Raw genomic sequence first — 25,904 nt, forward strand, 5'->3', positions numbered from 1 at the left:
AGGCTGAAGCTTTGCACTCAGCACATGTACGTATCAGGAGATGACATAGTGATGAGAAGGGGCTAGCAGCGAACCACTTGTCGCAAATAGATATAGCAACATTATGGCTGTTTTTTGTGTGAAAAATGTTACCACCGACATGGTGGGAAATGCAGTCCTAGGCAGACAGCCAAGTAATGCAAAGTCACGCTACAGTAGCTCGCTCAGCTGTGTTTTTCTTTTCAAAAACACAGTCTGACTCACGGAGAGTTTTCTCCCGGCTTTGCAGGCACATTTTCACTTTCTTGTTGATTGCACCCACAATCGCCTGTATTATGGAAGCAAACAGGAACAATCAGAGTCAGAAGGCCTACCCTAAACAAGGCAGGCATCCCAATGCTGAAAAGTCAGCCAATCTTTGATGAGTAGGCCCCTGGTTAGGCATTTCCCATGGGACAGGCAACTGATGATTCGCTCTTGGAGACCCAGGGGATCCTCAATAAATTAGGGCGATGAACCTCAAGTGTTATGGAATGAAACATCTCCTAGTTTAAAGAGGATATCCTTTTTTCCACACAATCTAAATAACGCCTCAAATCCTGTGAAGCAAGATCACTACTTGTTGCTTCAAGAAACTACTATGTTAACAAAAACCTTTTCAGATGACATCATTAACGGGAATTTACCTGCAGCCAAGTAATCTTGCACCAAATTCCACTGGCTTAGTTTCCAGGCTGCCTCAACCCTGTAAGTGTTTAATTCAGCTGTCCACTCTGACCTAAGGCAAGACATGAAGGTAAATCATTAGGACCTGTAATCCGACAAGCAAATTTGTTCACTGGAAATATGTGCCTTTAGGTGACAAGGTTGGAGTCCCAAAGAGAACTATTTATAAGTGAAGGTCATCCTGTACACATACATGCTGGATTTACTGAATGTTTGTTCAGTGACAAATCAGATACATGTTTGCTGCTCTGATCAAATGAAACCCTTCTACGGTACTAATTTGGGTTCCTTCTAGTCAAGCAAACCCCGCCTATAACAAAATAATATTGATTAAACAAGGCAAAGGGTATAAATTATTCAGGTTAATGTTTCACTTTGGCTTCCACTATAAACTGTATATCATTGTTTTTCCCATTTGAAGACTTAATATAATGAAGCCTATCACCCTTCCCAGCATCCATCTAGAACCAGTTCATTTGATCACTCTGTCTTTCTTTCTCTCACATTCTGGAAGACTTCCATGTTGTGGGATAATGTGTATATCAATGCATTCATATTTTTAAATTGTCTCATAAAATCAACAGTGAGGAGTACACAAGGTGAGCCACTTCGGGTACAGCCCTCAATTACCTTTATGTTTGTGATTGGACTAAGTCCAAAGTTAGACATATGCCCAATGTGCCATTTGTATGAGTAGCTTTACTTGTCATAATACGTTTGCATCACATCACTCAAAGCGATTTCTGTCACCCCAGAACCAAAAATTATGCAAACCTGGACGAGTCTGTACACATGGAATTTGGTGACAAGAGGATACCAGGTGGACTTGGCGGCTTAAGTTGCAGTTTTAAGTTAATCTACAAGCTTTTTCTTGCGGACTGTGCTACAGGTAGGAAATATTTCAATTCTACCTGTTGATCGCATTTGCCTTTGGGGCCCTTCTCTATTCCCCCATTATTGGTGCATGTTCAGAACCTCGTGTTCCAGCATTTGCAGATGATTTATTTTTTTCCATTCTTTTGTGGAGTCCCTAGTGAATGTGTTATGAACTCCAGACTGGGGCCAAATAACACAATGTGTCACCTGGATTGATTTCCAGTTCCGGCTTTCTGGAGCTCCTCCTTATTGCGGGTGAGGTAAAAGTGTATGGCACGGGAAGACTACTTCAGGAAGCAGGCTTACTTTAAACCTTGGGCGTTAGGCTGAAGGACCCGTCTGCTTCTACTTCTCAGGCAGCTCTGAGTCTTTGGCTTTAATAACAAATAGCTCCCCATCCCTCAATTCCATCGTTACCTGTTGGCGAGCACACCGTTGACTTGAGTGATCACAGTAGACAGCTGGCCGAGACCCAGCATAGACTTCACTACACCATGATAATGGATGATCTGCACATGAACACAGGGGTTGAGGTCTTTTGAGTCATCTTCTCTTTTTTCATTAAATACATTTAAGCTGCAGGTTGTTATTCAAGGACAATCAAGATTCATGTTTAACTTTAGACTTTTTTATATAAATATTTTTATTGAACTTAGGTCACATGTCTGATAAATTGTATGAGGTACCACATTTATAACATCCACATTATTAGAAAAGAAAAAAACAATAAAACCTCAAATCTGTGTTCTACTCTCCAGTCTATCTCCGTGACGCTTTTCCATATCAACAGTTGGTGAAGTACACAGCCCACCTCGATACACATTCCATTTACCTCATTTTCTATCCCATTTCTTAGTACAACCCCGAGATTTAAACACATCTTTCTCAGCTATCATACATTTATCAAATTCTTGAATCCAGCTTTTTGATGAAGGCTTCTCCCCCACTCCCCATTCCATTGCTATAGCCCGTTTGACAAGTGTGTATCCTAATGTGGTCATTTGTTGTTCCACTTCTGTAAGATCTGTCGCTTCCCAAACATTAAGGATACATAGGCACAGAGTGAGGCTAAGTTCTTTATCTAACGCTCTTTCCAAGTTCCCATAACATTTGTATGCGGGGACATTCCCAGATAGTGTGATAAAAAGTTGCTACCTGATTACAATTACGAAGACATGTCGAGTCCGATCTCTGCCCAATTATTTCCAGCGTGGACCTGTGAGATATGCTCAGTGAATGACTTTTAATTGAATTAATCAGAACCAGAGAGAGATGGCTGCTTTTTTCGGAGACATCAATGCTGTTTGCCATTCATCATCTTCCAACTGTCCCAGATCAGCCTGCCATCTCTCCCGAAGAGTAAAAAATGCGCCAGGAAGGTTATTGCATAATTTCTTATAGGTCAGCGAGACAGCTTTCTCTGACATAGGTTCCGACAGTAATCGATTTTCTAAAGGGAAGGATTCTGGGAGACTGGCAAAGTCAGAAAGGGCTCCTGGCAAGGCGTGACGAATCTGTAAATAACAGAATATTTCCCCTTGAGCTAATTGGTACTGAGTCTTCAGCTCTGCGAAGGTTAGCGATTTACCTTTTTTCACTAGATGGCCAATGGACGAAATGGCTATGGTATCCCACTTGTCAAATCCTGGTTGGGTCAGACGGTCTGAACATCCCAACCTAGGAGTCCGCTTGGTGCCAGATCTCGACTTTATTACTTTTAACTATAACAACATGTCCAGCATTTTAATCAAAATAAAATGCATTGTTTTATCCCAGACAATGCGACTACAGGAAGTATGGCTCATAATGCCCATGCATTTCATGGCTATTTGGAAATTAGAACACCAATATCTTACATTACATTAATTGGTTAAAAGATCTTTAATCCCTTCCCTGCCCTAGTGATGTTTATGTGTCATAAAAAGTGCACTTAATATGCTCTTATGACTTGTTAATATATGTCATGGCCCTGAGGCACAGATGTCAAAGCAAGTGTCCCACAAATGTTTGCACAAGGTTTGTGCAAACACCGGAGAAAGTGGCTGCACAGCACTGCACAGATAGCTCTGCAATCATGAGATGTAAATTCACTTACTCAATTCAGAGAGACGACATTTTGAAGAAAGTAATGTGTTATGGAGAACTACTTAAATGTAGTTGATTACAATATTCCTTGGAATTAAATACATTTAAAGGAAGGTCAATAGATTTTGAGTTGGACATTGGAAGACGTCTACCGACTGCATTTAATAACATTCGCCTATTCACATACTGAAGATATGATTTTTTAGATTCATTCAATTATTGATCTGATGTCTTTAAGCTTCATGAGCTTTACACAGTGCAATTACACTGCAAACAATACAAAAATGTAAACATGTCAGTTGAAACAGGAAGAATTGCACCAAAGTAATGAGATTAAAGTGGAAGACAAACAATTATGGAGACAAAGTGGTTTATTGCTGGGGGCCAAAGTAAAGCAAGAAGGAAAATAAATGGCTGGCAGGCTGAATTTGGTGAATGGTTTAAGTAGTACCTAAAGGATGGTCCAATTAAACGCTGAAAGAAGAAATGGTCTGTGGCTGGAAGACAAACTGTGGAGAGTAGTGGTCATTTGCAGCTACACCTGCAAGACGCGTGAAGCACTAGCTCCGATAAAGGATGCCTGGCCCATCATGAGTAGTGTGCTGAGTTCAACATGATTCTTAGACTTCTCCTGAGGTGACAGCTAAATGTGGAAGTGATCAATAAATGTAATTTCTTCTAGGATATTGAATACAAGAATACATGGTACATGTTCTTTACGATATGAGCAAGAAGATGGTGAAAATACTATGTGGGAGGAAAAGAGTGCATGTAGGGGACAAATGAACGATTAAGAGTTACATATTGCTTGGAATGGTTGAAAAAGTCATTTGCTCTATCCAACACTGGGCAGAAGTGGGGAGTAGTTTGGGCAATTCTAAGAAAGGCAAACATAACAGAGCATCTTTTCAAACTAGTTCAAATACACACACTACACTAACTATATGAAATGTTAAAAATCTGTGACATAGTTTCATTAAGCATGATAGTTAGGTATGTTTTACAGCATACCTGGTCTGGCTCCAATTGGATAGCCCTGTCATAGCAAGCTGTGGCATCTCGAAGCAATCCAATACTTTCATGCTCAAGGATCTGCTCTTTGAGAGATGGTTCCGCTTTTCGGATCGCATTCACCCCAGCCACTCCATCAGGTTCATGCATGGCAGCATACAGTTTCTGAGTATCAGGAAAGGACAGCAGAACAAATAAATTAGTAAAGGGTTCCAAACAGAAGTAAAATTCATCATGTGAACAACAGTGACAAATGAATGGGTATATCTTTTGGTGAATCCTGTCTCTAATCACCTGTTCATTTATTATTTAATAACCAGTTACAAAATGGGATTTATAGAGGATCAGAGAATATCTACAAGACAAAATGCTCGCTCAAGAGATCATTTTCCCTGAAAGAACAACTAGCCACTTGTTGACTGACTCTTTGCTAAACAGATGCGATCCTCTTGAAAGGGACTGACCCTGCAGTGCATGTTCCGGGGTATGTATTTCTATTTGGCGGGTGGGGGGGAGGGGTGGCTGAGTCGTGAAGGCAATGTTGTGCTTCTGTTTTTCTTCTTTTGCACTTTTCTTTCTTAGGAAACAATTGATTTGATACTTGTATAACATAACATGTGAATTTGTAAAGCGCACATTCACCCGTAGACATCTTGGCGCTGAATAACAGTTGTTACTCAACTCAATGGTACTCATTCTATTGACCTCAGACGGATGAAAAGGTGGGTGGACCCGCCTAGATTTGAACCTGTAACCACGAGGTTGAACACAGGCCCCTGCAGTGGACGCATTAGTCCACTGTGCCACCTTGTACTATTGTATACTATTATATACGAACAATTACGTGGTCCCTGTCTGGACTTTAACTGACAGCTGTAGAAATAATGCATTATATATGTGCTATACATCTGCCAATTGTTTCGTCTGACCAGGTACTGATGTACACAAGCGATTGTGCTTAGTAAAATCAATGAACAAATATTAAAATAGAGATCATTTTCCCCTCCATTCTTCTTCTTCTTAGCTCCAGCGCATCTAGCCATCTTTGACTGATGACCAATGATTGGAGGTGCAGGAGAGGGAATGTAAGCAACAGTGCGATTTCAGAGTGGGGGTCCGTGAGGCTTTCTTGTGACATTACCTACTACTGAAATTGCTGCATTCATGTTGAGACTGTTTATTTTTAGTAGCATCTAAAATGCACTGAACCTACTAAACTGCTGTGGCAGGCATCTGTTTAACTACGTCCTTTCTTCTACCCTACTGCAACCTTCCAAGTCCCTGTCTCCTCTTCCACTCAGTGCATCTTCATGTTTCCCTCTCACTAGGAACTGTACATCACTCACTCCACCACCCAGCTAAGCGCTCCACCTTTCCATCAGATACTTCTTACCACTAAATGGGCCAACCCCAAACCACAAGTCCACTCTTCATCCCTCCACTATGACTGTACTCTCTTAACCCCTTATTCTATGGCGTCTAATCCAGGTGTTAAGATAAAGGGTAGAAAGATTTGAGGCAACTACTTATGGGGTTTTCTCTATTTGGGATCTTGAGCGACTCTCCCATGTGAACGCAACACCAATGTAGTGTAATTATATAACTTGAGCAACTTGTGGGGTTGGTCCTTTGTTGCACCTGGTTGAATAGCAAACCCAAATGAGTGTGGGGTTCCACTCGTCCACTGGATCCCAATTTGAGATAGTGGTACAATTGTTTTGGTCACTAGGCACACCTTTTCAAATATGTAAGCCCTCACCCACCAAGATGGTATGCTTCATCAATGGGCTGTGCTCTTCACTGGGTGGGCGCTGCAATACCCAGCGGGCCCCAAAGAGGCTCATTTGGAGTGGTGTGGCCCACCGCATAAGACAGTGCCCTTTTATGAAGTTGTGAAGGAAGTGTGGTAGACTGGGAGGGAATAGGATCTAAAATGGTCTATGGACAACCCTTTCACTGAAGATTTATTCTCAGAGATTGTTCAATCCAAGGTTAAAACATAAATGGAGTGTCGAGATTAGCTTGTGGTCCTAAAATAAAGCCAACATGTTTCATGCCCAATTTGGCCCGAATGGGTCTGTGGCAATTCATCAGGACTTTAAGTTGAATACCCTAATCTACTTCATGGGTTCTAGCGTTATGGTGCCCAATAGAGTGCACATTTCACATCCAGAGGTTTTTACTCTTACATAGGAGTTCTTGGTGCCCGTGTGACCTACATAGGTCAAAGTATGAGGGTCCCGTCATGAAGAAGGCATCTCTGAGCTGGGGTCCAAGGAAGATGAGGACGAATGGTGGTGTGTCCCACCTCATGTAAAACCCCTTCTGTTTTCACAAACTATAAATGCGGAAGCTTGGATGGGAGAACAGGACACCTGGGAAGACATCGTTCCAGACAGCTTTCAATGTGGCACCCTTAAGCAGAGTCGAGAACTCTCGAGCCATGACCCAGGAAAAACGCTGTCATCACCCACGTGGGTGGAAGCCAGGTCCTTATAGGAGCTTCGGAAAAGGAAGCAGGAGGAAAGGACGCCACAGCAGAGACGAAAAACGAACCACCGGAGAACGGGTCAGAAGAGAATCATCCCCAGCCTTCCAGAGAAGACACCTGAGAAGAAGAGTCCGTGGGAAAGCCAGGAGGCCGACGAACCAGCGAGCCGCCAGGCACACTCCTGGAGGAGCGTGGCTTATTCAGGTACGCGTACATCTTCGGGGGCTGTTCGGGAGGTTGGAGGCGCGGATGGGGAAGGCACCAGCAGTCCCTAGCACTGCCGCACATACAACACACTCCCGCTCTCAGTGGCACAGCACATAGTGGTGGACTGCGCTAAGTTTGGTGATCCCTCACTTCCAGGAGAACAAGGTCCCCTTTAAACCCCACAAGGACAATTAAAGGCCAGTTAAAGACGAGAAACCAAAAATAAAGTGGCTTTGCCGTAAAAGTATGCTACTGGTCTCGCCTGGTCCTTTTGTATGCCTCACAGCCCCTTAAAGTATCCTGGAGCCGCTTCTCATTAGGAAAAGCTTTTGCTTTTTGCAGAGAAGAGTGACAAAATCTTACTCGCTTCTGAGATCCCTGCTGCTTGAAGCAGCCGCTTTGTTTTTCACTACTTTGCTGTCCCAGGGCAGTTGCGAGCTCCGTCTGCCCTGGGGGCGGCACACTATCAATAATATGGCACTTTTTCGCTTTTTGGGCTCATTGCACCAATAAGAAGGTGTGCCTTGATGCAAAGAGTGTGCCTATTTGTAATACAGCCCCAGATGTGCATGTATTATGCTCACAAGACCCATGGGTAAAGGGTCTCTTAATGCTAACTCTTATATCGGAGGAGTGTTGTTGGAATAAACATGCAAGCACCTCTGTGGTCACTAATACGAAACAAAATTTCCCAAAATGTTCTAGAAATAGAGCTAAGCTTAAGGAACAACAAGCACGTTGCAACTCAAACCCAGTTTCAGGGACAGCAGGGAACTCATCCCAGCACATTTACCTTTGCATTTAAATTCAAGTAGCAAAAGATTTGATACAAGGATGTGTAAAACAAATTTTTTCTGAGGTATTGAAAACTTGAGTAGCAGGAGCATTATAGAAAATGGTAAATAAAGAAATAAGGAAGATGATATAAAAATATGATCTCCTCAAAGAACGTCTAAAAATAAATTAAAAATAGAAATGAATAGACAACCAGGCACTATGTGGAAAATATGAAATCATTTGAAAACTTCTTATTATTGTACTATTTTCAAGAGCTCCATCAACATCCACAAAAACAAGCATTGGCATAGCCAATAGGTCTCGCCTTTGGGACCTTATAGGAGTTTAGCCATGCAACAGTTGATGTTGTTCCACCAAGGACATTGTGCTGCACAACTAAATACTTATAAGGTCCCAAAAGCAAGGCCTATTGGCTATGCCAATGCTTGTTTCATGATTACTGCCAATGTCTTATGTTCTTATCTACACTTACAATTCATTATTCTGCATGTGTGGTCTAATGCCATTTATTTATTCTTTTTACAAACGTTGTCCTTGCAATAAATGTGCTTTAATTATCAGCTACAACCAATCATACCTAGTTGGACACTGTAGCTTAACTAATGCCCGGCGCTGTCCCAGCAGAAATTCATTTACACATGCTTTAATAACAGGCACAATTTATAACAAGGTTTTTGTGAGAGTTGATGGCTTGGTGAGTAGGAGTGGCGATGATAGCATGGATAATTCAGGGTGGCAGCGGAGTTTGAAGCACGGATGAAGCTGGTGCAGAATGACATTCGCATCTTGGATGGTGTAGAGCTAGATGTTTGCAGGATGGTGGTTGGGTTGGTGAATGTGGCGCTGGTGGGAGGGTGTTGGGTTGGGACCTGGATTGCGGCAAGATATTAGTGAGGGTTGGTGCCTGGGTGAGGATGATAGAGGGGTAGGGTGGTGAGTCTGAAGATCGTGGCGAGTAGGAGGGGTCATTTGAATGGTTGTTGGGTGGGAAAAGTGTGTTGGCGGTGGGTGTGGAGAAACGTGGTGGGTTTTAATATTTTTTCCCTGTGTGTTCTGTCTTGGAGCTCCACTTACCTCATTGTGTGCCAGTGTCAAGGGGCTCGGCGCTGTCATGTGGCCACAGATATATTGCTGGTTTATGGCCGGTTGTATCCCGGGGGCAACGCTGGGGCACCGGGGGGCAGCGCGGGGTCATTGTCACATACTCTGGCTCTGTTCCTGTGTTTAGGCTGTTGCTCCACAGATGCAAGATCTCCCTGCACGCCCACAGTCAGCAATGTTTCAATCGTAACATCTGGAGCAGAAGTGTAAGTGGTGGGGAGGAGGAGGGGGGAACTGAAAGGAGCTGTTGCATTTGGTTTTACCAAAACAAGAAAGGAAGCCGCATTAGGCGCTGTGGTCGGGGGAGAGTCTGTGGCTCTTGACGCTAGGAGCTAACAATTGGGGAGGTCAAAGGACAACTGAGTGGGGTCAACTAGACACCGTGGGATGCATTTTGTGTCTGTGTAAAAGGGGGAACCCCTTGATGCCACAACAGAGTCTTCGAAACGCCTGTGCCGTGAGGAAGGGTTTGTTGGCCAGTGGGCGCCGAGTAGCCACCTGAATGAATGCAGAGGACACCCACAAGCCTTTTTAATTAACGGAAATTACATTTACCCTGTTGCATTTATAACCAGAATCCGTAGTTTGAAAAGCACGAGGCAGCTCTCATCCTTCGTATGAAAAAAAAAAACTTTAAGAAATAGAATGTTTAAATGCACTTTCAACGGTAAATGCTTTTTCACATGCACAGAAGCCCGGCCCTTGATATTTACGTGCAAAAAAAGGGTGACGGGTTCTAATAAAAAGCCATCCTGAAAGGACAGTGGGCCGAATCAGTAAAGGCGGACTGCGTTTTCCGCCAGGAACTGCATTTCTGGCTGCAAACACAATCCTGTAAATGTCTGAATGATTTGAAACGCTTTCAAGCACTCGTGCCTGTGCTGGCATCCACCTTGCGGGAGCGAGCAGCGGCGAGTGGGCCATCTGTTCACAATTAGCGTGGCCGCGCGCGCTGCTGCTCGCTCCCGCAAGGTGGATGCCAGCACGAGTACTTGAAAAGAGCTGACCAATTTCTAAAGGTCATCTCCTAGAGCAGCGCATGCGCGCTGCCTAGGCAAGACCTAAAAAGGAGTCTATGACATTGGAGCGGGAAATTTTTAGAGCCTTGATTTCATAGAAGTTAGGTCTGCAACTCTGCTAACAAGGCTAAATTCACAGTATGCTATGGAAGGTCATCACTGATGTCTGGAAAATAGCACGCAAATCTATAGGAAAAGCAGGGGTAGAGGTAGAGACCATTTTGGAAGCAGGGTTAGAGGTAGAGACCATTTTGGTGTGGCAGCAGGTAGCGATGACTCAGGGTAAAAACACAAAAAGTCATTAATTGAAAGTCTTAAGAGCCCCCTTCTTCTAAAATATGTTGTGGCTTTGCCAAATGCGTATTAATCAAACATCTTAAGCCTTAGCCTGAGGTGTTTTTGACCAAGACTGATAAAATATATATATATATATATATATATATATATATATATATATATATATATATATATATATATATATATATATATATATATATATATATTCACTGAAAAAACCTTAGGTTTCAGGCCATATATAGTTAGGAATTAGCATTTAAAAAACCTTGCAAATTCACTGAAAAAACCATAGGTTTCAGGTCATATATAGTTAGGTATTAGCATTTAAAAAACCTTGGAAATTCACTCACACAACTATAAGTTTTAGTGGTGTTATAGTTAGCTGGACATTTTACTCATACAGAACCATTGAAATTGCTCATATATAGTTAGTTGGACTAACTATATTTCGCGCACCCGCAATCCACTGCTGATGATGTCACATATTACATCATTCATGACATGGTCAGTGACATCACCGATGACATCACTGATGACATCTCAAATGTATATATACACACATATATATAGACAATATATTTATACTAAATGTCCCCAGCAGTTCACTCCAGAAGCTTAAGAAAACATATTGAATTTAGTAAATGACTTATACCAACTACTTAAATTTAGAATGAAGCAGCACCTTTCAAACTTGGACTTACCAAGACAGTCTCCTTAAGTCCAATGAATTACGGTGCAACAAATACTCAATAATTGGTCTTCTGAAGAAGGAGACTGCACAACACTGACACAGGCTGGTAAGAAATATTTTGATGTTCTGTGAAAAATGCCTGCTTGTTACCTGGAGGATGCCTAAGTGCTCCTGGATGTTTTGTTTCTTCTCTGTGATGTACGACTCAAAGTGCATTACAGCCCTTGTGTAAGCTTTAGAGCGAAAGGAAGCGACAGCCAAGGTATCCTGAGGAATAAGGTCCAGAAAACGGGTCACATTCTGATACTCCCCCAAATCTTCGCTCAACGCTACATCAATAAGAACAGAAAAACAAGATTAGTCAATGAACTCTTCAGTGATTTGAACTGTGTTAAAACATGGCGGCCATCAGTGCTTAATTAGGTAAAAAAAAAAAATAAGTACCAGGGCCCTCATCAGGAGGGCACTGCAACTAGCACCACCCTTTGCCCCTGCCATACGGCCAATGACAATAACAACACATCTACTAACCATCACAATCCTACCAGTTTGACATTTCGGACTATTTCTGGCCCCCAAAGCTAGGAGAATGGCTTGGGCGGCTGGTAATAGTTATCTGTAATGTATATATACAACACCACCTTGTGGCAGACTATCACAAACACCGGTGTTGACATTTAAGTGCCGGTGCAAAGCCATAGAAACCATTGGCTCAAATTAAGAACTGGCTGTCACACATTAAAAGCAAGATTAAGACATTGGTTAATGGATACCAAAAAAAACATATGTTCTCATTAACCTCTTTTCCCGTCTTATTGTCTGTGACCACCTATGCCTGTGAGCACCTATGCCTTTGAGCTGTGATCATATTTGCACCACTTCAACTTTTCTCAAAGAGTCTAAACTCCAACTTTAGCCCACCTTCACCTATTTGTGGTTCAGACTGCCCTGTCATCAAGATCCCACTAAAAAGAACCATGTTTAAATTTAGAAAATTCTTTGACTTAGTCTAGTCTATTTCCACTGAAACCCCCTTTAACTTTTGTGGCACTGTTGCTGGACTCTAACAGTGGTATTATTTTATTTTTTACATTAACTGCATGTTTGAATCAGCACCTTGCGCATGGCCGGAGATGCCCAAGGGAGAACAATTGGTACTAAAAAGAAGGCCCTTAACTTTCTTCTTTGTGCAAGTAAATTGGCATAGTGTGCTGCACGAGCACAGGTAAGGTCTACTTGTCTTCTGAAGATGGTTTCTCATATCATGTTACCATCGTTACCCACCCGTTTGGAAAATTGTAACTCACCTTTGTGATCAACTTTTTCTCTGGCAGATTTGTTGGTAGGTTTTTCAGCATTGAGTGCCTGGAACTTGTGCCTTGACCACTGAGTCAGATGGTCAAGCATAGAGAAGACAGTCTGGGTGCTAAGCTGACTCAGGTCAGATGCATTATCTTGCAGGCGTCTAATCCATGGGTCGTCATGTTTCAAAACAGCCATGATCTCGGCATACACCTTTAAAGACAGAAACACGCTTTAGGTTTCCTAAAGGGAGGCATGAAGGATAATGGACACAAAGCTCTGCTGTGACAATTGGGGTCAAAAGTAAAGGGTGAACTATAATTAGTACAAAAAAATAGTGAAAACAAATCTAATAAAAGCATAAATCATGTTAGGAGAAAAGCTTGCACTCGCCATGTGGTGCATGCATTATTTCTTGGGATTTGGACTTGACATTGTTGAGTGGATGCTAAATCACTTCCCAAAATGTGACTACAAAGAAAGGGATATGAATGAAGTGAACTACCTAAAAATTCTTAGCAGAGGCCAATTCATGTAGCAACACTGGAAACTGCTTTTTATGCGTATAAACCTCAGAGGGTGTAGCCCATAATCAAAACATAAATGCTTCCACATTTCCGATTTGTAACCAGTACACCCATTGCAATTCACAGATGTGTAAGATTCTGGGTTGGAGAAGCAGGTCAAGGTTTGTGCAGACACATACGGGAAGATTATTGAATGATAATGCAGGGTGACCAGAGCATTATCTTTTCCTCACTTTAGTAAACCACTCCTTCTTACTCCAAAGCATGGGGGACAGTTCAAAGAATGAACCTCGAGAACAAGGCTGCACTATTAAATGATGTTAGAGGGATTCACGCACTGGGGTCCTATTTTGGTAAAGTCATGCATGGTGCCTTAGAATAAGCACAAATGCCTCTGGTGAAGCATCAACCCAAAGCTTGTAATCAATTGTGATGCATAATTCTTGTAATACAGCAACAAATGGCTTAAACAGCTAATGCCCTACAACTGGTTCCTTATATGTCCTTTATGCTTCCATCCTTTCCCCAGAGAGAAATCAACTTATCAAAATGATGATTCAGTGACTGGTTAGGGTATAGCAATTGTGATTATGCTTTTCTTGGTTTAAAAGGTTTCACGTGATAAAGGGTTTACAGGTTCCCTTGTCCTACGATGAAATCGGAAGTCACATAGGCTGTGGTAAATGGGTGTTGGGCACATCTTCAGATAAAAAAACTGACACATTCTATACACTATGGAAACAATTCCATCAACAAGGTGACTCGCTGACCTACGAGACACCTTAGCATGTAGGTTCCTACAGACCTGCACAAGCATGGTGCCCTCACACGCATCACAGGCGGACTTTCAATCTGCTGTAAGAGGGTCTGGCAGTGATTAGCAGTATCCGCAATTTATAGTGTGCTTAGAGTCACTTTCCAGATCCTTGTCATATAATCCAGCAAATCAAGTCTCGAATCTCTAAGGAGGATTTCTGCAATTCCTGGTGGGACTTTGGACTACCATGAACAGTGCTTAATTTTTAGCTTTCAGTTTAGATTTACAACGTTTATGCTTAGCCTTTTGGGTCAAATGGTAGGAAATGCTGTCATTGCTTTATGTAATTAGTTTCAGTTTAATTTTATTCTGTAGCTTTCACGGGTTCCCATGCTCACATTCTCCCAAAAAATATGACTTAATCTAAGAGTTCTCCAGTTGGGAACAGGAGTACCCTTTAGGAGTTAGTGTCATACTCGCTCATTCTGGCGTCATCCTATACACAGTCCCAGCAAGAGAAGCTATATCTTGATTGGTCCGACTGTCACTGCATATGGCCAGGTCTAAACTGGGGTGGCATGGTGAGCAAAAGAATGATGGATTTAACCTAGATGTCTTGACTGGGGATGAATGTTTTGATTTGTTCTGCATTCCTTCCATCAATTGTGTGTCTTTTGCTTTCTCGCCCTAAGCGCGCCGGGTATGCCCAGACATGGGTCCCGGGCTCACTGTGCCACTGGATTCAAGCTATCCTGGCTGATGAGGGGGTGAGACCCCGAAACTGGTCCTAGGATCCTTGTTTCCGGTCCAGGGAGGACCTGGCTTGGCAGTTCGGGCTTGACTGTTCCCATGAAGCACAGGGTCAAGTCTGATTTGCATATGGCGAGGTCTAAACTGGGGTGGCATGGTGGGCAAAAGAATGATGGATTTAACCCAGATGTCTTGACTGGGGATGAATGTTTTGACTTGTTCTGCATTCCATCCATCAATTGAGTGTCTTCTGCGGTCACTGCCATGCAGTTTTCCATTTAAACACTGTATCACATTTTTATTTTTCAATCTAAAATGTTTCTTTCAGGTATGTTTCAGGATTCAACACATGCACATATATTCCACATTTTTATGAACTCAGTTAGAATCCAGTAATAGAGTAGATAAACATTTTCTAAGAGGTAAAGGGCTGAGGACTTTAAAATGTCAATTACCAAATGCAGACGGTCAATTGACAAATCTGTAGATTACATTTTAATCATAAATTGTACATCCCTGGATATAAAGTCTTTTGAAAATGGTACATAAGCTACGACTAGGGCAGAACGTTTGGGAAATTATATTACTTAACCTAAAAGATCTCCAGCTGTGGGCTCGTTCAGACATAAGTTTATTGTATAATAAACATGGGATGCAGAACAAATACCTGAGAATGGCAACTACTTGAGCATCCTTGCTACTCATCAGGCAATACACTAGGGTGAACACTTTTTTAATTAGGCATTACACTTCTGCATCACTAGGAGAAATGGGCTATATGAAGACGGAAAGGAAGCAGAGGGGGTAATAGAGTAGGAGGTCAGCCCTAGAACTCTCAATTCATTCCCTACTCCCCTACCTAGAAGGCGAAACTCCCTGGTTTGCCGCAAGCTAAGACACCAATGGCCAGCCCATCACCCTATGTCACTCCCAGAAATTGTAAAAGTAGCTCTTTAGAATACTCACATTAAGCTAGAATGGGATGCCCACCAAGCACAAGACCACGCTACCAATAGTGCTCACATTCCTCCCAGAGCGACTGGGGTCATGTCCTTCGGCTACTATTACCATACTACTCTTGCTCATTTTCATACAGCAATTCCATCACCTTGGTAAACATTCTCTACATTTCTTCCAGATGTGACTTCAATTGGACTGAAGATGGAACAAAGAGAACCCCTCAGAAAGGCAGCCCTTCTTCAAAAGGTCAATCTGCAAGCCAGTCATTAATATTATTTCAAATGTGCAGTTTTTAAATGAGGAGAGCACCTCCAACATACATTTGGTTGTCCACTGCCTGGCCTCAAAAGCATACTGTTGCCAGTTGTCACTTCAAACATCTGCTCTCCTTTCAACGTTTGGCAAGAAAAATGCTCTAATGTCTTCTGTACATCTTTCTCTGCTGCCTCTTTTGCCCATGTATTCCCAGTCATTTATACAAGTCATTTGTACAGTGCCTCCACAGACTGGAGTACCATTCTTTCACAAGACTATGAATGTACTACACTTTTGGGGTAAACCAAACTCAGTTACACAAGAAGCACTGCTCATTGACATATTATTATTATTATTAATTGCCATTTGTAGAGCGCACAGCTACCCATCGGGTTTCCCGGTGCCAAGGATCAGCAAGGAGATTCTGAAAACACCATACTTAGAAGAGCCATGTATTTAAAAGTTTGCAAAATTGCTTTAAAGAAGTGCAGTTTCTTATACACTGAGGGTCCACAGTTTCAGCCCTAGACAAGCAAAAGAGTGTCCACCGGATGCTTATCCATTACTTTCGCCATAATGGGAATCATTCAGATTGTTCTAGATTTAGACCAATTCTTAGGGTCCAATCAATTAATCAATTAGGGAATTGTGAAGCACGCTGCTTGCCTGTGATGGCCTCACGGCGCTGAGGGGGGTGGGTGAGGGATTTGGGGTGGGGAGGGGGGGGGGGGGGGCTGCAGCTCCGGTTCAGTCAAAGTGCCAGGTCTTGAGGCTCTTCCTGAAGGTGTACAGAGTGGGGCAGCGTCTGATCGGGAGCGCGTTCCAGGTTTTTGCAGCGCTGTAGGAAAAGGCTCTTCCACCGGCCCTGGCTTTGCAAATGCGCGTGGTTCAGCGAGGTCGGCTGAGCAGAGGTTTCTTTTGGGTACGTGGAAGGAGCCTCTTTCACTGAGGTATCGGGGTCCGGTGTTAGGAGGGATTTATAGGCGTGGGTTAGTAGTTTGAAGGTTACTCTCTTCTCAATAGGGAGCCAGTGGAGGTTTCACAGGTGTTGAGTGAGGAGTTCATGCCATGGGATGCCGAGGAGGAGTCTGGCTGCGGTGTTCTGGATGGTCTGGAGTTTGGGGAGCAGGGATTTGTTAATTTGGAAGTAGAGATTGTTCCCTTAGTCCAGTCTGCTTGTTATGAATGTGTGGGTGACGGTCTTTCAGGATTCGGGGCGGATCCATTTGAAGGTCTTACGTAGGATCTGGAGGGTGTTGAAGCAGGTGGAGGTGACGGTGTTGATCTGTCGGGTCATGGTGATGGAGGATTCGAGTATGATGCTGAGGTTTCGGGTGCGATCCGTGGGAGTGGGGGGCGGGGAGGGGTTCCGAGGGCGGTGGGACACCAGGTGAGGGGTAGGTCCAAGGATGAGGACTTCGGTCTTCTCTGAGATGAGCTTCAGGCAGCTGCTGCTCATTCAGGATGCGACGTCTTTTATTCGTTCCTGGAAGCAGAGTCTGGTGATGTGGGGAACCTTTGTGAGGGAGAGGATGACCTCGGTGTCATCAGCGTAGGATTTTATGCTGAGCCCATGCTGTCGGACGATGGCGGCAAGGGGGGCCTTGTAGATGTTAAAGAGCGTGGAGCCGAGCGATGATCCTTGGGGTATTCCACAGTTGATCTCTGTAGGTTCGGAAAGGAAGGCAGGAGTCTGATCCTTTGGATTCTGCCAGTGAGTAAGGAGCGGAGCCAGCCAAGGGCGGTTCCCTGTATGCCGGCATCGTGGAGTCTGGCAGTGGAAGACGGTGTTGAAGGTTGCAGCGAGATCTAGTAGGATGAGGGCCGTGGTGTGGCCTTGGTGGAGGAGAGTGCAGATGTCGTCTGTGGCGTTGAGGAGGGCAGTCTCGGTGCTGTGGTTGCTGTGAAATCCGAATTGGGAAGGGTGGAGGAAGGAGCTCTCTTCGATGAAATTAGTTAGCTGGACGTTGACGATCTTCTCTGTGACTTTGGTAGCAAAGGGGAAGACATAGATGGGTGAGTAGTTTTTGAGGTCCATCGGGTCTGCAGAGGGTTTCTTGAGGAGGGGCTTGACTTCTGTGTGTTTCCAGCCATTGGGGAAAGTGCTGGCTTAGAAAGTGGCGTTTATGATGCATCGTAGCTCGGGTGCTATGGCGGCTGCTGCTCTGTGGAAGATGTGCATCGGGCAGTGGTCCTTGGGAGCTCCGGAGTGAATGCTTTTCATGGTCGTGGCGGTGTCTTCAGTGGGGACCGGGTTCCAGGCCTATATGGTAGGCTGGCTGTCATTGCTGGAGGAAGGAGTGGTTTCGGCCTCTGGTGTCTGACTTGATTTTCAGATGGAAGTAGGAGCAGTTTGTTGCAAAGGTCCCGGGAGGGTGTGACGTCCGTGGCTACGGTGGGGGGGGGGACGGGGGGGTTGGTGAATTCCTGAATGATGCAAAAGAGTTCTTTTGAGTTGCTGAAGTTGGCGAGGATTTTGTTCTGGATGAAGGTCCTTTTGGTGGATCTGATGAGTTGCTGGTATTCTGTCATGGCGTTTTTGTAGGTCCGATCTTCCGCGGATTTGATGTTCCTCCATAGCTTCTTGAGACGTCTGCAGGTGAGTCTGGCTTGTTGGAGATCGGTTTTGAACCAGATGGCCTTCCTGGGGCGCTGTCTGTCGGGGTTGCGCAGGGGGGGGGCGAGCTTGTCAGGGCAGATGGTGAGCCATCAGTGTAGTTCTTTGGCTGCGGAGTTGGTGTCAGTCAAGGTGGGAGGGGGATCATGGTTGAGGGTGGAGTTGAGGTGCTCCTCAGTGACCTTGCTCCAGTTCCTTCGCGAAGGGCGTGTTGTAGGTTTATGAGTGGTGGCCTTGTCGAAAGAGAAGCGTATGCAGTGGTGGTCTGTCCAGGGGGGTTGCGTGGTGTGGCTGAAGGGGATGTTGTTGCCTCCTACGAAGATGGGGTCATGGGTGTGTCCTGCCTTGTGGGTGGGGGTGGTGACGAGAGGTTTCAGACCGATTTTGGAGAGGTTGTCCAGGAAGGTGGAGTAGTTGGGGGTCGCTGAGGTTGTCGAGGTGGAAGTTGAGGTCTTCGAGCAGTATGTAGTCCATTGAGGCAATGGTGTGGGGGGTGATGAGGTCGGTGATGGTAGTGGTGAAAGCTGTTCAAGGTCTGGGAGGTCTGTAGGCGAGGGTGCCACGTAGAGTCGTTCTGGGGCTGGTCTGGATCTGGAAATGGAGGTGTTCCGCAGGGGATGAGGGGTCATTTGTGCTGGAGGTGGGGAGTCAGAGGGAGTTATTGGTTTCTCTTTCTGCAAGAGGGGCAGAACCAAGGCATGTTTCCATACCTGCAGGTTCTTCCCTTGCATAAGAGACACGTTCAAGAGTCCTACCAGAACTTGCAAAATATATGGTTCTAGGGTACTCATCTTGGAAGGGGGGAGAGGGTCTGTCTTTAGAGGGCTGTGGCAGTGTCGGTGGAAATGTATTAAGCCTAATGTACAACGCCTTCTCTGGGTGAACCCCGGGTGGAAGGGCTGCCCCATCTCCCTCAGTCAGTCCTGGTTGGTCCTCAGTATCATCACCAGACTCTCCCTCCGGATGCTCCCAAGCACCTAGAATTTCTGTCCACAGTCCCGCAGTTGGGGTCACCGTACCCCTCTAGCTTCATCATGGATCAGGGCCCTCTCTTCAGCTCTTGCCCACTGAGTAATGTAAATGTAATTTGTACTTGTAAAGCGCACTAATACCCATGAGTGTCCTGGCGCTGTAACGCATACCGCTGTGGAACCCTTCCTGGTTTTTCCCTGTGAAATGTCCACTCCTGGGCACCCTCAAGGTGAAGCCAGGCATCCCAGCGCTGTTGGGGCCGTTGTGGAGATTAAGCAAGCTATTGCCCAGAGTTGCAGAGCGGGACCCATGATTAGAATAGGCACCGAGGCGAGAATGATCAGGTCCGAGGAAATTGAGCCCAAGACCCGCCGAGGCGGGAATTGAACCCTGGTCCCGGGCCAGACCTCTGCATCAGGGTCTGCCGCTTTAACCATTGAGCCACACTTCTCCTTCTCCACTGAGTCACATCCGCGTTCCAGGTTCTCATCCCTGGACCAGTGGCTGATTTCCAGGCATCTATATTGGTCTTTTGGCCAACACTAGAGCCAGGTCTACAAATCTAGTGCTAACTTTTCGTCCGTGGGGGTCTCATGAACAGCCCTAATATAAGGCCTCCAAGGAGCAGGAAAGAGAGCATCCCAGTGTAGCACTTAGGGCGTCAATCATATCGTTCCAGAATGTACGTAATTGGGGGCAGTCCCAGACCATATAGACAAAATCTGCATCCAAGGGTCTGCATCTTGGGGAAGCACGCAATTCCCCCACTAAACCACCCAGTTATTGTGTGGAATCATATATGTCATGTGAATATAGTTAAATTGGGTGTACTTTAGCCTCATATTTCTGAAGACCTTTTTTGGATATGCCCTTATCTACGCCACTCCAAATCCGTAATGTCCCGTCCCAGAGCCCCCACCCATCGCCCTCACATGGTAGATAGGGGTCTACGGACCATCTCGGAGAAGGAGCGGTCAATCCACATTATCAGATGTCTGGAGGTACCAAGGGAAACCAACAGCTGCAACACTGTATGGGTCAAAGGCTCATCCCATCCCCCAGCCCACAGGTCCTGGAGCTTCCAAGTCAGTGCCTTGTATATAAGGAATTGTCCTAGGGGCAGGTCATAGTGGGCAGAGCAACCTGTAGGTAACAGTCCCCTACTGTCACCAGTCTGGCATCCATCCAGGCTGACAGCTTGCCTGTTGTGAAAAAGGAGAGGGGGTCTCCGTGTGGGAGGCCCACCAGGGGCAATGCCGCAGCATATAGGGGGATCCCCATGATTCTCAAGACACAGCACCTCCAGCATTTTAGCACCGCAGTCAGAAGCACTCCTGGGCGCAGAATCACTACCACCAGACAGACCAGTTTAGCTAGCAAAGCACCCAAATATGTGGACTGCTCCACCAACCCTAGCTCTTTTTGGTGGGTTCCATCAAGCCATTGCGATAGCTACTGGAGCAACAAGACCAAGAAGTACAATTTAAAATCAGGGGCACCTAGGCCCCCCTCAGCAGGAGGGTGCCGTAGACCCTACAAGGACATCTGAAAGTCGTACTTAACATTTTTCCAGAAATTATCTAGTGTGAGCTTCATAAATCCGGTAGATCATTTGGTCAATGCTTGAAAAGTCAAAGACTTTGACCCATGGTTAGTATCAACATCTCCACCAGATGCCATTCGACATATTGCATTGCATTAGTAATGCTCAGTGGAGAACTGTGCCAAAATAGAACAGGGAATCCTAGAGTTAGGAATCTTTTTATTTCCTTTACATGGCCTCTTATTCATTTTCTTCAGTTTGTCCTTGAACCTAGGAGAAGGGGACAGCAGAGGGATTATGTGGGTTTCACTTAATGATATTGATAAATGTGATGAAAAGATATACCGTGGCCCACTATACAAACATTACAACTAGCTACTAAACTGATGTAGCCAGCAAGACATTTCTTGAACAAAATCATATGCTGCTTCAACAAGAACAGATGCACTGCCTCCATTAAAATATATTTATTCCACATTCACTACTTTGTACACTTCCAAGGGTATTTATAGCTTGGTAAAAAAAAAGATTCAGGATTCACTATTTTTAGGTTTTAGTACTTGGTTTACGTGTTGAACAGTATTTGGTCACCAATGACCAAAAAATCCACAAATATTAAGGACCGGCTGCAACGCCAAACATCAGTTACAGAAAGAAGCAGCTCAACTTAAATGGACAGTCATGTACTTGATGCCTTAACACTCACTCCCAAAGTAACCAAATCAAAGCAACATTGCACAAGTATGGATCACACCGTCTGCCAAAGCAAACAAATCACATCAGCATTGCACCACTAAGGATTCTCACCTCTTGTTGATCTTCTTGACTGCACCCCAATAGGACATAGACGAGAATATGAGGCAAGAGATAGATGGTAACCTTGAAGTCGTGCTTCATCATTATACTGCAGCAGTTGAACACTCTACTGGCAAGTTCATGTCTAACCTTCAACGCAAATACAAAAATGATTTTAAGATTACTTTGCATGAAACAGTTGGTGAATCAATAACACTGTACAATATCCCATCTCCACTTCCATTGAAGCAGTAATACAACAACCTTTATCTCTTTTCAAATCTTATGCCCTGCCTTCACACATTTTGCTGGTCATAGTAAGCCCTCTTACTGGTTCAAGTGAGACTGTTTGTCAATATTATTACTTTGAATTGATAAAAAGAAAACTTCTCAGTTAAAAACAGATTCTCCTGATGCCTCCATTTACAATATCAAAGCGCCTTCCCCCCAAAAGAATAATTTCGATCTACTTAGATCTCAGATTTTTACATTGAAAGCTTTTATCTTATGCAGATAACACGGTTTTCTTAGCAAGAACAGCTATGAGTTTACAGAAATCCCTTGATGCTTTTAAAGATTTTATGACCTAGCTTGATTTAAAAGTTACTTTTATAAAATCCTATTAAATGGTATGTGGACCTAAAACCACAACAGTTATCGTGCAGGTAAAGTAGATAGAAAAGGTTAGTAATTTCTCATACGTGGGTAATCTTTTAATAGTCAGTTGAGTTGGGAACCACTTTTGACCCTAAGAGCACAGTAGACAAGTAAGGCAATGGACACTATTTCGCTTTGCTTTTCAATTTGGGCATAAGCCCGTGAAGGAACTAATTACCCTTTATAGAGCCAAATGTATATCACCTTGTATGGAGCTGGGGTTTGGGGCTACACTAAAAGCCAACAGCTTGCAGTAATTGAAAACACATTTATGAAAAAGCTCCTGATGCTCCCGAAAAGCACTCCTACCCTATTCTGCCATATGTAACGTGGACTAGAATTTAAAGAAGGCCGTAAAGGCAGTACCCCTTTGCCCCTAAAGGCCAAGATATGGACCTCTGAGGACTTGAAGTTGTCACGTGATGTTATAAGAGACTGCTTAAAATCAGACAATGTTTGAAAGATTCCATGGTTTCAATATTTAAGGAGGAAATACCATTTGATTCCTTTGAATGCTAAAGGTATTAAGGAGGCGTACCGCTCCCGGGACAATAGGCTTATTAGTTACTGACATGATGATATGGGAGACCCCCCATTTGCCTCCTGCCCCTGCACAATTTTATTTATAGCTTTCTATTAAGACTCAGTTTAGATTTTATCTAACTAGGTTGCGCTCATGCACAGTGCACTTTTTGCTGGCATTTCCTTGCCAAGGAGGGTGGTCAAACTGGCTTATTCCCTGCGATAATGTCTTTGTTCAAAGCACTATGCACTTTATAATATTTGGCACATTGTATAAATCGGAGAGAACTAGATTTCTGCTCCCATTATTAAGGAAAGCTCGCCCTTGCTCGTATATTGATGGTTTTAATTTTTTACATTCCTTGGCCACAGCTGGAATCTGCATTGCAGTAGCTAACTACATTAGTGCCTCTAGCGATCAGAAAGCACTATGAGTAAAATTTGCTTAGAGATTTTAATCTGTTATTGCGAATCTTGTATGTATGGTATTTTAATCTTTTTTAAATCTGTGAATCTTTTTATGGTTCTTTGAGACAAAATAAAGTTATTCTTGACTCGACTTGACATTGAACACATCAAAATCTTCTAGCCATCTCAAAATTCAAACCAGTGCAGCAAGAAGTTGTTACCGTACACATTGGAAAGTTGTTTTTTCCTCAATTGGAGATATTCTATAACTTGTTTACTGTTTTTGCTAGACTTAATAGTTTCGAAAAGCTCTTGTGAGAAGAAGCTAGTAACTATTACAATGAGTTAGCATGTCATGCAGTGTGACATGTAAAAGGGTTGCCATACCAAATTGTAGGTGTTTATAAATGTACTAACCAGCCTGGCTTAAGAATAATGATTTTAGCTTTGCCAAATTTATTATGGTGATCCTGCCTACTGAGGCTATGCCAACAATGTCACAATATAAGTGAAATTATTCAGGGACACTTTTTCAGTCTCCAACTGGCTGAAACAAGAACTGTGGCTTCTGCTCTGCTAAGAGGAAGTCAATGTACCTCAGAATGGTTTCTTCACAATTAAGGTCTACATTTGGGTGACATAAAAAGAAGTTGGTTAGAGGTTTCTCTGACTCCTCCTTCTCATGTTTTCTGTCCCTGCAGACCTTCCCCCGGTCACATCAATAATGTCTTCTTTCATTTACCTGTACCCAGCCTCGCAGTCAGATGCAGGACTGCTATATAGAAGGCAAGAGAATGGCACAAACATCATCATGTATTTGTTCGAAAATGTAATCTATAGGTTACACAATGAACCCAATCAACTCGGACTTTCCAAGAATATCTTTATATAGAGACTTATTACTAGTTAGTGATGTCACTCTAGCGTAGAGGAAATAAATTAAATCGGTCCTCCTAGATCCCTGCTGAGAATCCACTATAAGCATCCTTGTTAGATCGACATCTTTGATGGGGCAGACTGGCACACACTAATGAAGGCAGGTCTTTGAATCTGCAAATGAAGCTGTTTTGGGTCAGATAAAGTGTACAAAGACAATGGATGGCTACAGTGCCACCTCCAACCTTGCATGTGTGGCTAAAGGAGGCACTCCATCTGCTAATCATGGCCTAGGAGGCCAGGAAGAAGTTTGACAAAGCTGGTCAAATTAAAACAACTGCATTTGTATGGTACTGTAAGTAGGTAGAAGGATAAAGAAAACACACAGCATTTATGTTATGTATGGCTTCCATAGTTGTGAAAGGAAAATGAGGGATGAACTTGACAAAATAGGTTTCCCAATGCAACTTAATACACGGTTTTGCAGAACACAGGGTCCACTGCACTCTAATGTGCCTCAGAGAAGTAATAGCAGTTGCAAAATCTGTTTTGAGGTGCTCAGCTTAAAGCCACAAGCCAACTGTTTCCAATGACTTACACCTAAGATTACAGAGCACAAGGTTCACATCCCAACTGGTGTTAGTTCTTCATGACACCAGAGACTTAAACTTGCCACTTAGAGAAAGTAGGCGGTGGTCAGTCTATCTGGATAGAAAATGAAGATGAACGTAGAAAATGAGAGGTCTGCGTCTGATTACAAACATGTTCAAGTGTTTTTTAGAAGGTTTCAAAATGAAAGTCAAATAGGTAGAAGAGTTAAGAGGCACAGGCCCACACAGATCAACAATGGTTTAAGAGCAAAAATAAGCACTGGTAGATGTCAGTTTTCTAGGGTCACTGATGCTTGGTTTAACCCCAAAGTTTAGAGATTACACCCAATGTCAAGGGATAATAACTAAGGAGTTGCACACTAGTTGAAATGTGGTATCAATTTAAGAGAAGTGTATATCATCAGGAATATTTAGTTCTTCCGAAAGTAATAATTGTTCTGGCTAATTTCCCTTCAATACACCTCTATGTACCACCATCTTCCATAACCTTTACAGACAAGTCTGCTTGGCTCTTACCTTTGTTATTAGATAACCTGCCCAAGTAGCTGACCATTCTGCAAAACTGTTGCCCAATTTACTGAGATAAATTGGTTTCTTCATTTTGGACCAGTTCACAGCTTTTTGGGAGCTCTTGTACCTGCAATTTTAGAGGCCTTGTTTATTAAAATTACTAGTAATGTTCTAGTCTACAGGACACACTGGATGCAAGATAAAACAACAATCAGCACTCCCATTAAGATCTATGTGGCTCGTTTGGTCAGCATAATTCATTGCAACAATCTACCAACACACATTTGCAGATGACACTTAGGTACAACTGAATTAAGGAGACGACCATTGATACTGACTACTTCACTAATATTAAAAATTAATGCATATGAGTTGGCAATGCTAATCATCGAAGATCAAAGCGCCGGAATCAAGAGAACTAAGAAGGTAATCCATCAACCGCATTAGTCCCGTTTCACTATTGATTGCAGCCTCCATATAGTTGCTATTCAGTTGATTTCTTTGGATGCCATTTGTAAGTGCTTTATTACATGTAAAGAGAAGCAGGAAGATGGGCACCCC

The 25,904-nt window shown here is 43.6% G+C and overlaps 1 protein-coding gene across 2 annotated transcripts in view; it reads right to left on the minus strand.

Annotated features, from left to right (window-relative positions):
- Window positions 1-25,904, minus strand: part of ATR (ATR checkpoint kinase) — a 340,021-nt gene that overhangs the window by 138,333 nt on the left and 175,784 nt on the right. For both annotated transcript variants that reach the window (XM_078666419.1, XM_078666418.1), the window contains exons 25-31: window positions 25,350-25,470; window positions 21,772-21,909; window positions 12,589-12,796; window positions 11,432-11,610; window positions 4,678-4,842; window positions 1,999-2,090; window positions 666-757 (exon numbers count right to left, since the gene is read on the minus strand). In XM_078666419.1, coding sequence (XP_078522545.1) covers window positions 666-757; window positions 1,999-2,090; window positions 4,678-4,842; window positions 11,432-11,610; window positions 12,589-12,796; window positions 21,772-21,909; window positions 25,350-25,470 — 995 coding nt within the window. The remainder of the gene's footprint in view (window positions 1-665; window positions 758-1,998; window positions 2,091-4,677; window positions 4,843-11,431; window positions 11,611-12,588; window positions 12,797-21,771; window positions 21,910-25,349; window positions 25,471-25,904) is intronic.

Source organism: Lissotriton helveticus, chromosome 11 (assembly GCF_964261635.1).
Source record: "Lissotriton helveticus chromosome 11, aLisHel1.1, whole genome shotgun sequence".
NCBI lineage: Eukaryota > Metazoa > Chordata > Amphibia > Caudata > Salamandridae > Lissotriton > Lissotriton helveticus.